The sequence below is a fragment of the Epinephelus fuscoguttatus genome, linkage group LG23 (assembly GCF_011397635.1).
Source record: "Epinephelus fuscoguttatus linkage group LG23, E.fuscoguttatus.final_Chr_v1".
NCBI lineage: Eukaryota > Metazoa > Chordata > Actinopteri > Perciformes > Serranidae > Epinephelus > Epinephelus fuscoguttatus.
The window spans coordinates 18,870,299-18,883,033 of NC_064774.1; the positions used below are offsets into that span (position 1 = coordinate 18,870,299).

At 41.4% G+C, this 12,735-nt stretch overlaps 2 protein-coding genes across 3 annotated transcripts in view; both read left to right on the forward strand.

Moving 5' to 3' along the window:
* The window catches only part of rps4x (ribosomal protein S4 X-linked), a 569,691-nt gene that overhangs the window by 497,855 nt on the left and 59,101 nt on the right, over nt 1–12,735 (forward strand). The gene's annotated exons all lie outside the window — the stretch shown is intronic.
* Nucleotides 1–12,735, forward strand: part of hdac8 (histone deacetylase 8) — a 38,672-nt gene that overhangs the window by 21,295 nt on the left and 4,642 nt on the right. Inside the window, exon 10 of one of the 2 annotated variants that reach the window (XM_049569321.1) lies at nt 2,614–2,750. In XM_049569321.1, coding sequence (XP_049425278.1) covers nt 2,614–2,750 — 137 coding nt within the window. The remainder of the gene's footprint in view (nt 1–2,613; nt 2,751–12,735) is intronic. The other variant, XM_049569323.1, reaches the window with a different exon arrangement.

The following is a 12,735-nucleotide window of genomic DNA, read 5'->3' on the forward strand; positions in this document are numbered from 1 at the left end:
TCATGTTGGTGAGGCCCAGTCTGTCCAGTGGAAATCTGACTGATTTGTGGTTCCTCTTCTGTGTTCTGCATTACATTTTATTTCTGTACATGAACCAGACGAGACCGTCTCATACATTTGTTTGTGTCAGTGAAACTCCTAGACAGCACACTTACTTCAGGGAATAAGGAACATGTTTCCATCTGAAAGTGGCCTGGCTCTCTGGATGGTATTGTCAGTCAGTCAACCACTTCCAGACTGAAATGTCACAACAAATATGGGACAGATTGCCTTGAAATTTGATGAATCCATCCCAGTGACTTTGGTGAAGCCTTGACTTTTTCTTTAGCCTCACTATGAGGTTCACATTTGTAGTTTAGAGTGAAATATCTCTACAACTATTGGATGGAATCCCATGACTTTTGGCACAGACATTCATGTTTCTCTCAAGATGAATTGTTATAAAATGTGATCCTCTGACTTTTCATCTAGCTCCATCATCAAGTTAAATTTATGATTTATCTGACACTTGGATCGTCACCAAATACCTGCAAAAATAGTGACATTTCACTCAGCCTCAGCTGTACTTTGTTTTTATAGCTATTTAGCAATTGTTAGCATGTTAACACACTAAGCCAGTGGTTCTCAAACTTTATACACTGCGTACCACCTCACAAATGATTGGACTGTCCAACGTTGAAATACTGAAGTGTAGGCCTGACCTATTCAGCTATGCTTAGTGCATAAGACAGGTATGGAGAGATGTCAGAGTGAGGGGGCTGCCCATTGACAGGCCCCCCGAGCAGGTGGGGGTTCGCTGCCTTGCTCAAGGGCACCTCGACAGTGCCCAGGAGGCGAACTGGCACCTCTCCAGCCACCAGTCCACACTCCATAGTTGGCCCACACAGGGACTTGAGTTGGTGACCGTTTGTTTCCTAACCCAAGTCCCTATGGACTGAGCTACTGCCGCCCCTGTATGCCTAATCAGAAGATTATTTTCTGTTGACTGTTTTCAGCCACAGCCACACTGTATAAAGAGGAAGCACTAGGAGGCACTAAAACTCTTCCACACAACGTTTATACACCGCATGGGCCAGCCCTTCATCAGGTGCTATTGATACTTAATCGGCACTGCTTTAATAGCCTATAGCACTTGCTCTTAGTTGATTGTTGCTCAGTTCTCCTCCTTCTCGGCACTTCTCTTCCTGATTGTTCCTGTTTGGAGCCACGATTGCAGTGTTTTTAAATCATTCATCAGACCTCCTTTTATTATCTTAACATCACAGTTTAGCTCATAAACAATCATGGACGTATAAGTGCACCTACGTTCATGAATGTGACTGTGTAGCAAGTTGATATTAACACAAGAATGTTACATTAAAGGCAAAACTTATTTTACAATTCATTTCAGGGATCCTATGATTTAAGTATTTTCACCAGAAATGTAATATTTTGATTATATTTAATTTGTTACATTTTTAAAGAATATTTTGGAGATTCTTTCAAGAACCACTAGAGGGAGCCTGTGTACCAGCGTAGTTTGAGAACCAGTGTATCAAACTAAAAACATTAGGCCTGTCAAACATAAATATGTTAGCATTGTCAGTGTGAACATGTTGGCATGCAACTACTTTAGTTACTTCACTCCTGACATGGGAAAAGATTTTGTTACCGAAAGCGTTCTCGTTTAGGTTTGTAGTTGAGTAGTATTGACGAATCACATTTGAGCAGTAGATAAACATTCCTTGTGGAGATGCAAAAAGCATTGGCTGAAATGTGGTCTCGGAACCCATCAGGTTTTGTCTGACAAAGATTTAGCTTTTTATCAGCTGTTTTTCGGAGTAGAGCCGCTGCTCCTTCGTATCAAAAGGAGTCAGTTGAGGCGCCTCCAGTTAGAGGTGCTCCACGCATGTCCAACTGGTAGGAGGCCCCGGGGCAGACCCAGAACATGCTGGAGGGATTACATATCTTGTCTGGCCTGGGAACACTTCGAGGTCCACCAGAAAGAGAGGGACGTCTGGAATACTTTGCTCAGCCTGCTGCCCAAAATGGTGTCTGCATGCATAAGCAGATATCTGTTATAGAAATTAGCTAAGATGACCAGCGCACAGAAGAGGCAGTCTTGGCCTGGATATCTGTTGGCAACACCGTAACCCCCGAAATATTGGCTGTTGCCCTCAAAGGCTTTTTGTTTTCAGACCCATAGCCAGTGGTTTCAGAGAGATTCAGAGATTCCATTATCCACAACATGGGTGAAAAAAAATTATGTGTAGCTCAGTATTTGGAGTATTTCATATTATCCACTGTTTTGAATTTCTCTCTGTCTTGCTCGCTTTTTTTTTTTTTTTTTTTTAAGAAACGATCCCTGAAAGCCTGTGTAAATATTCATCACCAGTCAGTTTCACAATCCAGCTCTTCAAAGTCCAAACTGAGCCCGAATTTTTCCAGGAAAGCAGCTGCATTCTTTAAAAAAGAGACAAAAAGGAGAGAGTGTACTTTGGCGAGCTGCTGCAGTGACTGTGTGCAGATGTGAGGGATGAAAGTATGACTGTGAATAAGAAAAAGAGGAAAAAGACATTTTAAAGTCCATAAATCCAGAAGCTGTCATAACGATTGTTGTGATGTGATGTCCAGTTTTTTACAGAGTACGGACCCGACTACTCGCTGGAGATCAGCCCAAGCTGTCGACCAGACCGAAACGACACCAAACACCTGGACCAGGTCATCAGCACCATCAAAGGTGTGTGTGGGTGTAATGTGTGGATGCACAGGTGTGTCTGTTTGTGTGGGTGTGGAGGGTAAACAGGTGTGTGTGTGTCTGTGTGTGTGTGTGTGTGTGTGTGTGTGTCTCACTGAACTCTTGCTCACCTGAAGCCTTTGTGTCTCTGCAGGGCTCTTTTTATGTGGGGTTTCATGTGTCTGTTCTTGTTTCTATACGTCTCTGTGTGGGATGAAAGTATGACTTCTCCTTTTTTCCACCACCCTGTGGCTCTTAACATCCTTTTGTGTGTGTGTGTGTGTGTGTGTGTGTGTGTGTGTGTGTGTGTGTGTATGTGTGAGTACACCGCTGACCCTGCTCTTTTACCCACAACCTCATTTAGAGCCTGTGTCTTGATACATGTGGTATTTTTTTCCATTTTGCATCTTTCTCTTTCTATATGTTCCTTTATATGTGTGTTCGTATATTAATCCGAGTATGTGTCTGTAGCATTGTGGTTTAAGCCTAAAGCCGGGCCTTTGGTCTCTGCGCTGACAGCCCACAGCACCCAGGGGAGATCCTCCGGCAGGGTAAAACTTGGGTGAAAAGTTGAGAGGCGGGAGAGCTGTTGTGAGGAGGGTGAGCTCAGGAACAAGCGAGGAGTACGTCTGCGAGTCGAGTTCATTTTCCGAACATTACGCTGTGTGTAGCGTTTTGCTTGAGATCTGAATTTGATCATGTCGGTGTCTCGTAAATGTTGAAGATCCGTCGTGTGGAAGTGTTAACCACAGACCAACAGGATATCCTCCTTCCTTTGTCTCAGTCAGTGAAATATTATATTTGACACAGCAGTTATCCATTCTCTGTGTCTGAGAGAGTGACTGATCGGATGAAAGTTGCTCAAATGAAGAGGCTGGGAGGAAATAAATATGGCCAAATCCTCTCTGAAGAACTGACAGCTTGAGTTTGGAGAGATGGTACCTTAATTAAAGATCGTCTCCAGTGAAAATTACATTTTTGACCTTGTCAACATGCCCATATGGTGGTTTATATATGCTACAAGACATAATCATGAGCTAAATAAGCCTTCATGGCCGAGCATGTCTGCCTTGGAACTGCAGTTTACCAACAATCTCTAGAACGTGGATTCAGACAGCCAGGGTTTGTTATGTCACAATCTTAAAGAATCAGTCCCATTGAGTTGCAGGCTGGGACTTTCCATAACGCCATGGCGAAACGTTTGTATCAGAGGAGAAGCAGGCGTTGCTAGTTATCGGTATTTCGCAAGCTAAGTTGTACTTTAACTTCAACTTGTCAGAGCTGACGATTGGTAACAAGGTTTATTTAACATTAGGGTAATTTGCATTTTCATAGATCTGAGGAGAGTAAAAGAGGCAAAGGTGTGGAGTTACACCTGAGATATTTTATGGTACCAAAGTATTAACAGAGCTAAGTTTTAGGGGTTTAATCAATGCCTGAACTTTATCTTGAGCCCTTTTTAAACAGGAATTGTGCAAATTTGCAGGAAAGTCCAATCAGTCTTTTTTCAGCATTGGCAGTATAAAAACAAAACTGGGGAGTGCGGCAAAATGCCGCCTACCTAATTTTGTTTATACAGAACGCGCCTTTTTCAGGGCAATGGGGGGGCGTGAGCAAGTAACAAAACGTGTAGCTCAGCATGTGACGTAAACAGTGACGTGGGAGGGAAGCCGCAGCTGGTCAGTTCTTCAGCGATTCTCTCCTAAGTCTGCCCGTTCTTCACGGTTCCCATCATCTGACGGTTAATGGCCTCTCCATTTGCGAGGGCAAGGAGGGCGCGCAATTCTTTGTCTCCCCAGTTGCTCATCTTTACAGTGTCTGTCAGGTTTGCGTTTCCCTCGTGCTACTAGCTGCTCGCTAATTCCTGCTGTCAGCTGTTTCCTGTTTATCCACCACCAGTAGCTCGCACGTGCGGTGTCATCAACAGCTCCTCCCACAAGTCATCAACAGCCCCTCCTGGAAGGCCGCCTCGGTCTGTTTAAACTAAAAGGGTTCCGCCAATATGTCTACCTTACGAGGCGGAAAATTGGGCACCTCGGATCAACTCGCCAATCCGGCTCTGTGTGTCTAAACGCTCGCAGCCTGCCGGCAAATGGCCCAACATTTGCAGGAAATCTGGCAGTGTAAAAGGGGCTTTGGCCTTCTCACATTTTTCTTGCATTCAATCTGACAGATTTCCATGTATTAAATGGGTTCTGCCAACATCTAGTATTTTATTACTATTTTTACAAACTTAAGCGCCAGAAAAAATAGAAATGCTACTAAATCTCTTCTTCGTCCTCTTAGACACTACCTCCACCAGGTATGAAGTGTGACCGGATGGGTTGACTGCGGCAGTATCTTTTACTTGATCTTTGGGTTAATGCTCAATTCTGTCACTCTTCCTTGGGTCCACACAAAACGTGAAAACAAGACAAGACATTAAGGTTCACATCATAGACAATTTACAACACTGACAAATTTGAATAAAACCCAAAGAAAAGACAGCAGTAGTTATATTACATTTGCAATGCCATCACATCAGTAGATCATAGAGACTAACCAACAGAGCCCATAACCTAGGCTTATAGAATCATACGTAACTGCATGAATTTCTGGTGTACCGGTGACTACTGGGTCTTAATACTTTAAAACTATGACCAGCTCCTCACCTCGCCTTGGATAATGTATTATTAAAAACATACAGTTGCAGGTTTTTGATGTGATGACTATGCAATATGTCAGCCTTGAAGCTATCATCCAATCACTGCTTTTACAGAACATCATGTCAGCTACACTGAAAGGACTAATATGTGATCACAGAAAGATTTGGAGGTGACAGAAGGTTAGCTTTTCGGTGATGGTGCCCCAAGGAAGTACTCATCCATGTCTACGAAAGGTTGCTAATCATATGACAGCATTTTTACATAGCTCAGTTTTACTGTCCAAATTACAAGTTCATGTTTGAAAGGCTGTTTTTTTACCAGTGGAAAACTTCGGTTCATTGTGAACGGAAAGCCAAAACGGAGGGAAAAATATTTGTTCTCGAATTTTACCCGCATTAGGGGCGAACATGGTATCAATTAGCAACTTAAACTTCATAAATTGAAATGGGTCATTTTTACTGTAGCAAATGACAAAAAAACCCTGCTGGATGTTGTAGCAGCTTATCCAAACAGCATTAAGTTCTCTGCTTTTGAGAAACTCCAGGTCACATCAAATCAGGGGAACAGGAGTTTATTTGCCGAAATTCAGTTGGTCTGTTGGCTCGCATTAAATCATCACAACCGGAGGGGTTGAAAGTATTGCTGGTTTCCAGTCATACGGCTTTTATTAGGGGCGACGCAGGGAACGGGTGGATGTACGGATAGATGGGGGAGAATAAAAGTGAGGAAGAAATGAAACGCAGACGAAGATGGAGAGAAAATGTGTGTGTTTGGGTGCTGTGCCCCATCTGATGTCTTGTTCTCTTTCCTGCCTTTGCTCCGTTAGAGCTGATTCGGCCTTCAACTTTTAAACCTGTAAATCTACTGAATTTATAGTTATTGTAAAGTTGTTTTGATTTTACAGCTTTTTTTCCTCATAATATCCGGAAAAAAATGCTCTTCCCTTGCATCCACTTCTTTCTTCTCCTCCTTCGATTGAAGATTTGGTCCTGGTTTCAACCTGTCACATCTGTTTTGTGTCCCCTCTTATTCTTTCTTTCATGTCTCTCTGTCTCCTCTACCAACTCCTGCTCTCCGTCAAGTCAGAGACTACTTTTTTTTTTTTTTTTTCCAAAATGAGTTCTGTCAGAAAGCGCTTCACCACACAACAAGCAGACATCGAAACCACCAACCAGAAGTGAGCATATTATAATTTTAAATATTGGAGCAAATGCGCATGTCATTTTTGTATCTGTCTCTGATTAAAGAAAGACCCACATGTCTGCTGACTTAACAAATGCACACACACGAGCACAGAATAAGAATAGGCTTTGCACACACACACGCACACACACACCTCTGGGCAAACATGACATCATCGGGGTGGATAAGTGTTTCTCATGCTGTGCTGCTTATAAACATTGGTTTCCCTGAGAAACTGGGCAGTGTTAGTTTGTCTGTATGTTTGCGTGTGTGTGTGTTTGTGTGTATGTGCGCACACATCTGCTGTCTGCTGGCACGACTGGACTGTAAAGAACTGAATATTAAAATGGTAATCTCCATAATCCTTTCCTTTTTGTTTTTGGTTAAGCATGTGTTACGTCTCAAACCCATATGTCTTACTAACCCTACACACATGCATCAAACACCACAGCCCTCATTTATCAATCTAACGTACAATCCAGCGCAGATCCAAGAGCAGAAATCATTTTATCAGAGGGTGCACGTGTGATTCGTGGAGCATTCTTATCTTGCCAATCACAGCGTGGGGATTGTTGGTCGTTTAAATATCCCGGCCCAATATATTCTGAGTTTAAAAGGCCTCACCCCAAGAGTTTATGACATGGAGAGACGTGATACAACTAAGAAGAGACACTTCTCTGAGCCAGAAATGGAAACACTGATGTGCCAGGTTCAGTTTAACCCGTTTGTTCACATTTGGCAGCCTGAAAAGTGGCATTAAACAAAGTCAGAAAACACAGTATGGAAAGAAATCACTGCTGCCTCGAACCAGGAACCCTCTTGTTCTGAGACGACAATGCTAACCACTGCACCATTGTGCCGCCCATGGATGTTTGAGTTATTAATATGTAGCTGCAAAACTTAGGTTCCAGCCAGAACATGGTCTAATAACAATTCTTCAACTTAGCTAGAATTTCTCTGCTGCACCCTAAGTCCACATTGGCTCAAACTTGCGCACACAACCTGAGACCTGATGTGAGATTTCGTCGTGGCCGCTGCTCATGTCCACATTGATAAATGCCAAAGCTCTGCTTGGTGCTCGCCAAAATAATGCATTATTTTGGCTGTGTATGAGTAAATACCACTTTATACCAACAGGAAATTTTGTCCTGAGGGGGGGCGTCAATGGAAAGGCCTAAAACGGGTGTATCGCCTGTACGGAAGCCATTTTAGGACATTTCAAATCAACAGATCTGTTTGGCTCAGCTCTACAGGCTCAGCTGAATTTTCATCAGACCCAGCTGGACTTTTCTCAGTCTCATCCACTCCTAATGTCCTTACATTTAGCTGTGTGTTGAGTTGAATGAAAATGTTAGCACTTAAGCATGCTAACATTAGCAGTCAGCTTGTCAAGCTAACTTCATCAGCCATCTTTATTTTAAGACTTACAGCTCACTTTCATCAGTCTACGCTGTACTTAATTATGTTAATTTAGGCTCAGATGTACTTTGAACTGAACGCTAACACTGGCACATTAGCATAACAATGTTAGCATTCAGCTTATTAGGTTAGCTCTACATTGAAAGACTTAAGTTTTACTTTATCAGCTGTCTTTATTTACAGACTTGGGTGTGCTGTACTTTATTCATACTAAGGCTCAGCTGTACTTTCAATTGAATGCTAACATTGGTACATTAGCATCATAACGTTAGCATTCAGTTTATCAGTTAGCTCTACATTGTAAGACTTTTACTCTGTCAGTCTTTCACATCATCACTTTTAATTTCTCTGTCTCTTCCATGTTCTTCTTTTCTCTTCTTTCTGTAAAGTGCTTTGTTGCCTCTCTTGAAAAGTGCAATATGAATGAAGTTTGCCTACTTGCTTGCTATAAGTAGGCCTAGCATGCAAATATGCCCACAGTTTATATATTTACACGTACGTTAACAACCACTGACTGACATTTAGCATGTATCTGTGGTATGTTTAAAGGCTAAAGTCAGCACGTTAAAATGCTAATGGTTTGGATGCTACTTTTAGCATGGTCCCATATTTAGTATGTTAGTGAACAATGGTAATAGCAATTTCAGCATGCTAACGTACAGAGGCTAATGAAGGCTAACAGGAAAAGTGGTGGAAAGTAACGACATTACTCAAGCACTGTACTTAAGTACAATTTTGGTGTACTTGAACTGAAACTTAGTATTTACATTTTTGCCAAATCATGCTTTTACCCCAGTTCAGTTCAGTGGGAAAAATATTTTAATAAAGATGTGGCTTAATTGATCTCTTGGTTAAATTCACATGCTAACTGACAGTATAGTAAAAAAAAAAAAAATCGCTGTCTGCAACAAATATAATAGCAATCTATCCAACATTTGTCAAGATACTTCACTCTGAAGTAGTGCTCCTAGCGCCACATTGCTAGCGTGTCTAAAAAGTCATCAAACAGCATTTTATGATTCAGTCAAATAATAAAAGCCACCATGGTCTTTTCACACACATCTGAAACACACTGCCTTTTATTATTGCCCCAATATAACCTGAATACTGAGAGATTAAACTAACAATACACATCGTGACAAGCATTAAAACATAAGGCTGAATGTGCTTTTCTAGTGTTTCCTATTACTCAGTCTTTCCTTTTGTTTCTCTCTCATACATTCACACTGAGGCCTGTTAAGCGGGTGTGTTAATTAAAATGTGATTTTTATTAGGGGATGGTCGAAGGCGGCAGCAGCTGCCTGTGCATTCACAACTCTGTGTTTACGAGACTCTGGTAGCGTGATTTCCCCAGGGGCTGGTTGCGTGTGTATGCGTGTGTGTGTTCAGCTTCATCAGTGTGAAGTTAGTGTGTGAGTGGATGAACTGGCAGCCTCTCTGTGTGACTGTATCTTATCTGTGGGCAAGTGTATGTGTGTGTGTGTGTGTGTGTGTGTGTGTGTGTGTCAGCAGGGATATATTGCAGCATCTTTACATCCTGCTACTTGTGCTCGTTAATTCTCCCCTGTGCTGACAAGATGTTTGTCATGGCACACACACACACACGCACAAAATAATATAGAACACATTCACACAAAGATACAGCATACAAGCAAGACATGAAACATGTTTAGAGATGAGATATGTGCACATTCAAACTCAAACAAGAAACATCGTGGAAAAAATACCACCTAGGAAACACACTTACACACACACACACACACACACACACAGTATAGTACCCACCCACAGATGCTGTGATGGATTAACATTCACAGGTAGTAAATATCAGGGGCTCCCATGGACGCTCGTCACTTTACCAGAATTTACCATCTACATCTGGAAAGTGGAGAAGAGGCAGAGGGATGGAGGAAGGGAGAGCACTGATGGCAGAAAGGAAGCAAGAATCTGCAACTTTTTCATAATTGGAATTTTTCAGTTGGTCTTGTAGTCTATGAAATGTCCAAAAATATTTTCAAAAAGTGCCCATGACAACTTTCCAAAACCCATGATGACACCAAACCTTCTGACCAACACCTAAACATATTCAGAAAGAGAGGGGGAAAGGAGACAGAAAGAAAGTTGTACTAGTTAACAAATGAATCCAGTTAAAGTTGAGACTGTTGTCAGTTTTGTAGAGAAATAGACGGTTCACTCTAAAATTAAAAAACACATTTTTCTTCTTATCTGTAGTGCTATTTATCAGGCTAGATTGTTTTGATGTGAGTTGCTAAGTGTTGGAGATATGGGCCGTAGAGATGTCTGCCTTCTCTCCAATGTACTGGAACTAGATGTACTCGAAGTGGTGCTCGAAGTGCAAAAAAAAAAAAAAAAAAAACATTTCTCAAACTCAACAGCAATGTCATGACCTCGTTGCTCGAGATGATCCACAGACCTTTTTTTTTTTTTTTTTTTTTTTAGCTTACTTTTTGGGCAGATACCATTGATGTTGAAATCTCGTGCTGTCTCAAGCTTGAGCCTTTCGTCCATGAGTAGATGCACTCTTCCTTCTGCATGGTGATACGGTTGGTGGGTGTAGTTCGGTAGAAAGAAAATAGTTCCTACATTAAACAGCTCACAACAAGATCTGTGGATTACCTGGAGTAACCAGGTCACGATTGCTAGAAAGAGACATTGCTGTTGAGTTTTTCAAATGTCTCTTTAGGTGCTTTGAGCACCACAAGCTGAGTGCCATCTAGTTCCATTATATTGGAGAGAAAGCAGACATCTCTACGGCCGATATCTCCAACACTCTGCAACTCCACATCACACCACTACAGGTGAGGGGATAAATATGTTATTTTGAGTTTTGGGTGAACTGTCCCTTTAAGCTAACGTCCTGTTCGCCCACTTTCAGCCGGTGTTGCTGAGGGTCAACTTATGACCGCTCTTCCTCTTTTCTAACACAGTTTTCCTGTTTTTAGCACACGTCATGATTTTTGAGAGTTTGTCACAGTGGAGAAATTTAGCATTGTTTGCAACCGTTGCCCCAGAGACTCAGTCAGCAACTTATCTTTCCTTAGTTTCCTCATGTGGTCTCTAAAGCTCATGTATAAAGATAGAACCATAGTGACGTACTTGTAGTTATATGTGCCGTTGTGGTTGTGATTTACAGTAATTGTTGTCTGAATTTGTTGTGTCCAACTATCACAGATTATATAATGTGGCCAGGGAAAGTCTCAACCTTATAAAAAGGAAGCTACTGTGCTGAGTTAAGACCTTTGACGGTCTCAACAAAAAAGTTTTTTAATGGGTTTCGCTGCTTTGCATTACAGTGGAAAGTACAGTATCAGGCTTCATTTAGACTGAAAGTGACACTCCATTTAAAACACAAAGGCGATGCATCAGTGTGGGACAGATAAAGATGAAACAGTTACCAGCAGTTACCGCAGTGTACCAGAAAATATCCTAGTGCCATGAAGCTATTTTAAGAACTCTAAATCAGGATTTGAAGTTTTTAAAGAAAGTACATCCACATATTTTATGTAGGAGGACAATGAACATTACAAATTGTTTTTTGTGCTGTTTCTTTAATATATTTATTGTCATTTTAGTGTCGTAGAAGCTTACAACTACTGCCTGCACAAGATATACCTGAGTTTTCCAACCACCTGACTCACTTGTAACACCTTTACACCTTTGCCATTGAGAGTGGATGAAAACTAATTATCAAAAAAGCTAGATAGCAAAAATACTTCACTGAATACAATTTAAATGCAACACTTTTTGCTCCCAGTTTTACAGGTTTCAGTTAAAGATCTAAGACTTTTTCATGCACACGAAAGACTTATTCCTCTCAAATTTTGGTAGCAGATTAGTTAAAATCCGTGTTGGCAAGCGTTTCTTCCTTTCCAAGATAATCCATCCACCTGACAGGTGTGGCATATCAAGATGCTGATTAAACTGCATTATAACCACACAAGTGTGCCTTGGGATGGTCAGAATATAAGCCCAAATTTTTGTTCAGTGTACTAAAAGCTAATAAATAAATACAAAAGTAACAGATACATGGTTTAAATGGCTAAAATCTGATACTCTAAATGGTAGTAGTACCAGGGCTGCACAATATATTGTTTTTTTTTTTATCAACATCATGATGTCAACTTGCATGATAAACACATTGCGAAAGACTGTCATGTTACACTTTTCGTTCACGTCACACACCTGGAGAATTTTGTTACGTCTTGGAGAACATTAGATTTTGTTGCACAGTGTGATTGGTAGTATCACAATTGTGGACACAGAGATAGTAGTTTTCATCCACACCGACTCAGACCTGTATTCAGCAGCCGTCTGTCAGCAGCAGCTCCTGCAGAGCTGCGAGGACAGTAGCCGGCGAAGCCGCCTTCACCAGGCTGACTGACAGCAGACATTTTCTGAACCGAGATACTTTTCACATCAGCACCGCGGGAGGAAATCAGCAGTGTTTATACTTATTGATTCAGTGATTTTTATATGCCCACCCACCATAGGAAGTGAGCAGAATCTGCCACTCAAATCAATCAGTAATATACAGTTAATAAGTTAAAACACACACGTACAGTGGATCGGATATTTCTGTGATTTAAACAATTCTCTGTGCAGATTACTCTCTACTAAACGTGACAGAAATAGACTCGGACCGTGGAAAAAAACGCAGAGGGCCCAGGGGCCCAACCATAAATCAGCTTTAAGTAGAAGGAATGCAAGAAAACAACAAAATATGTATTTACACATACCACAGATCCACAACAG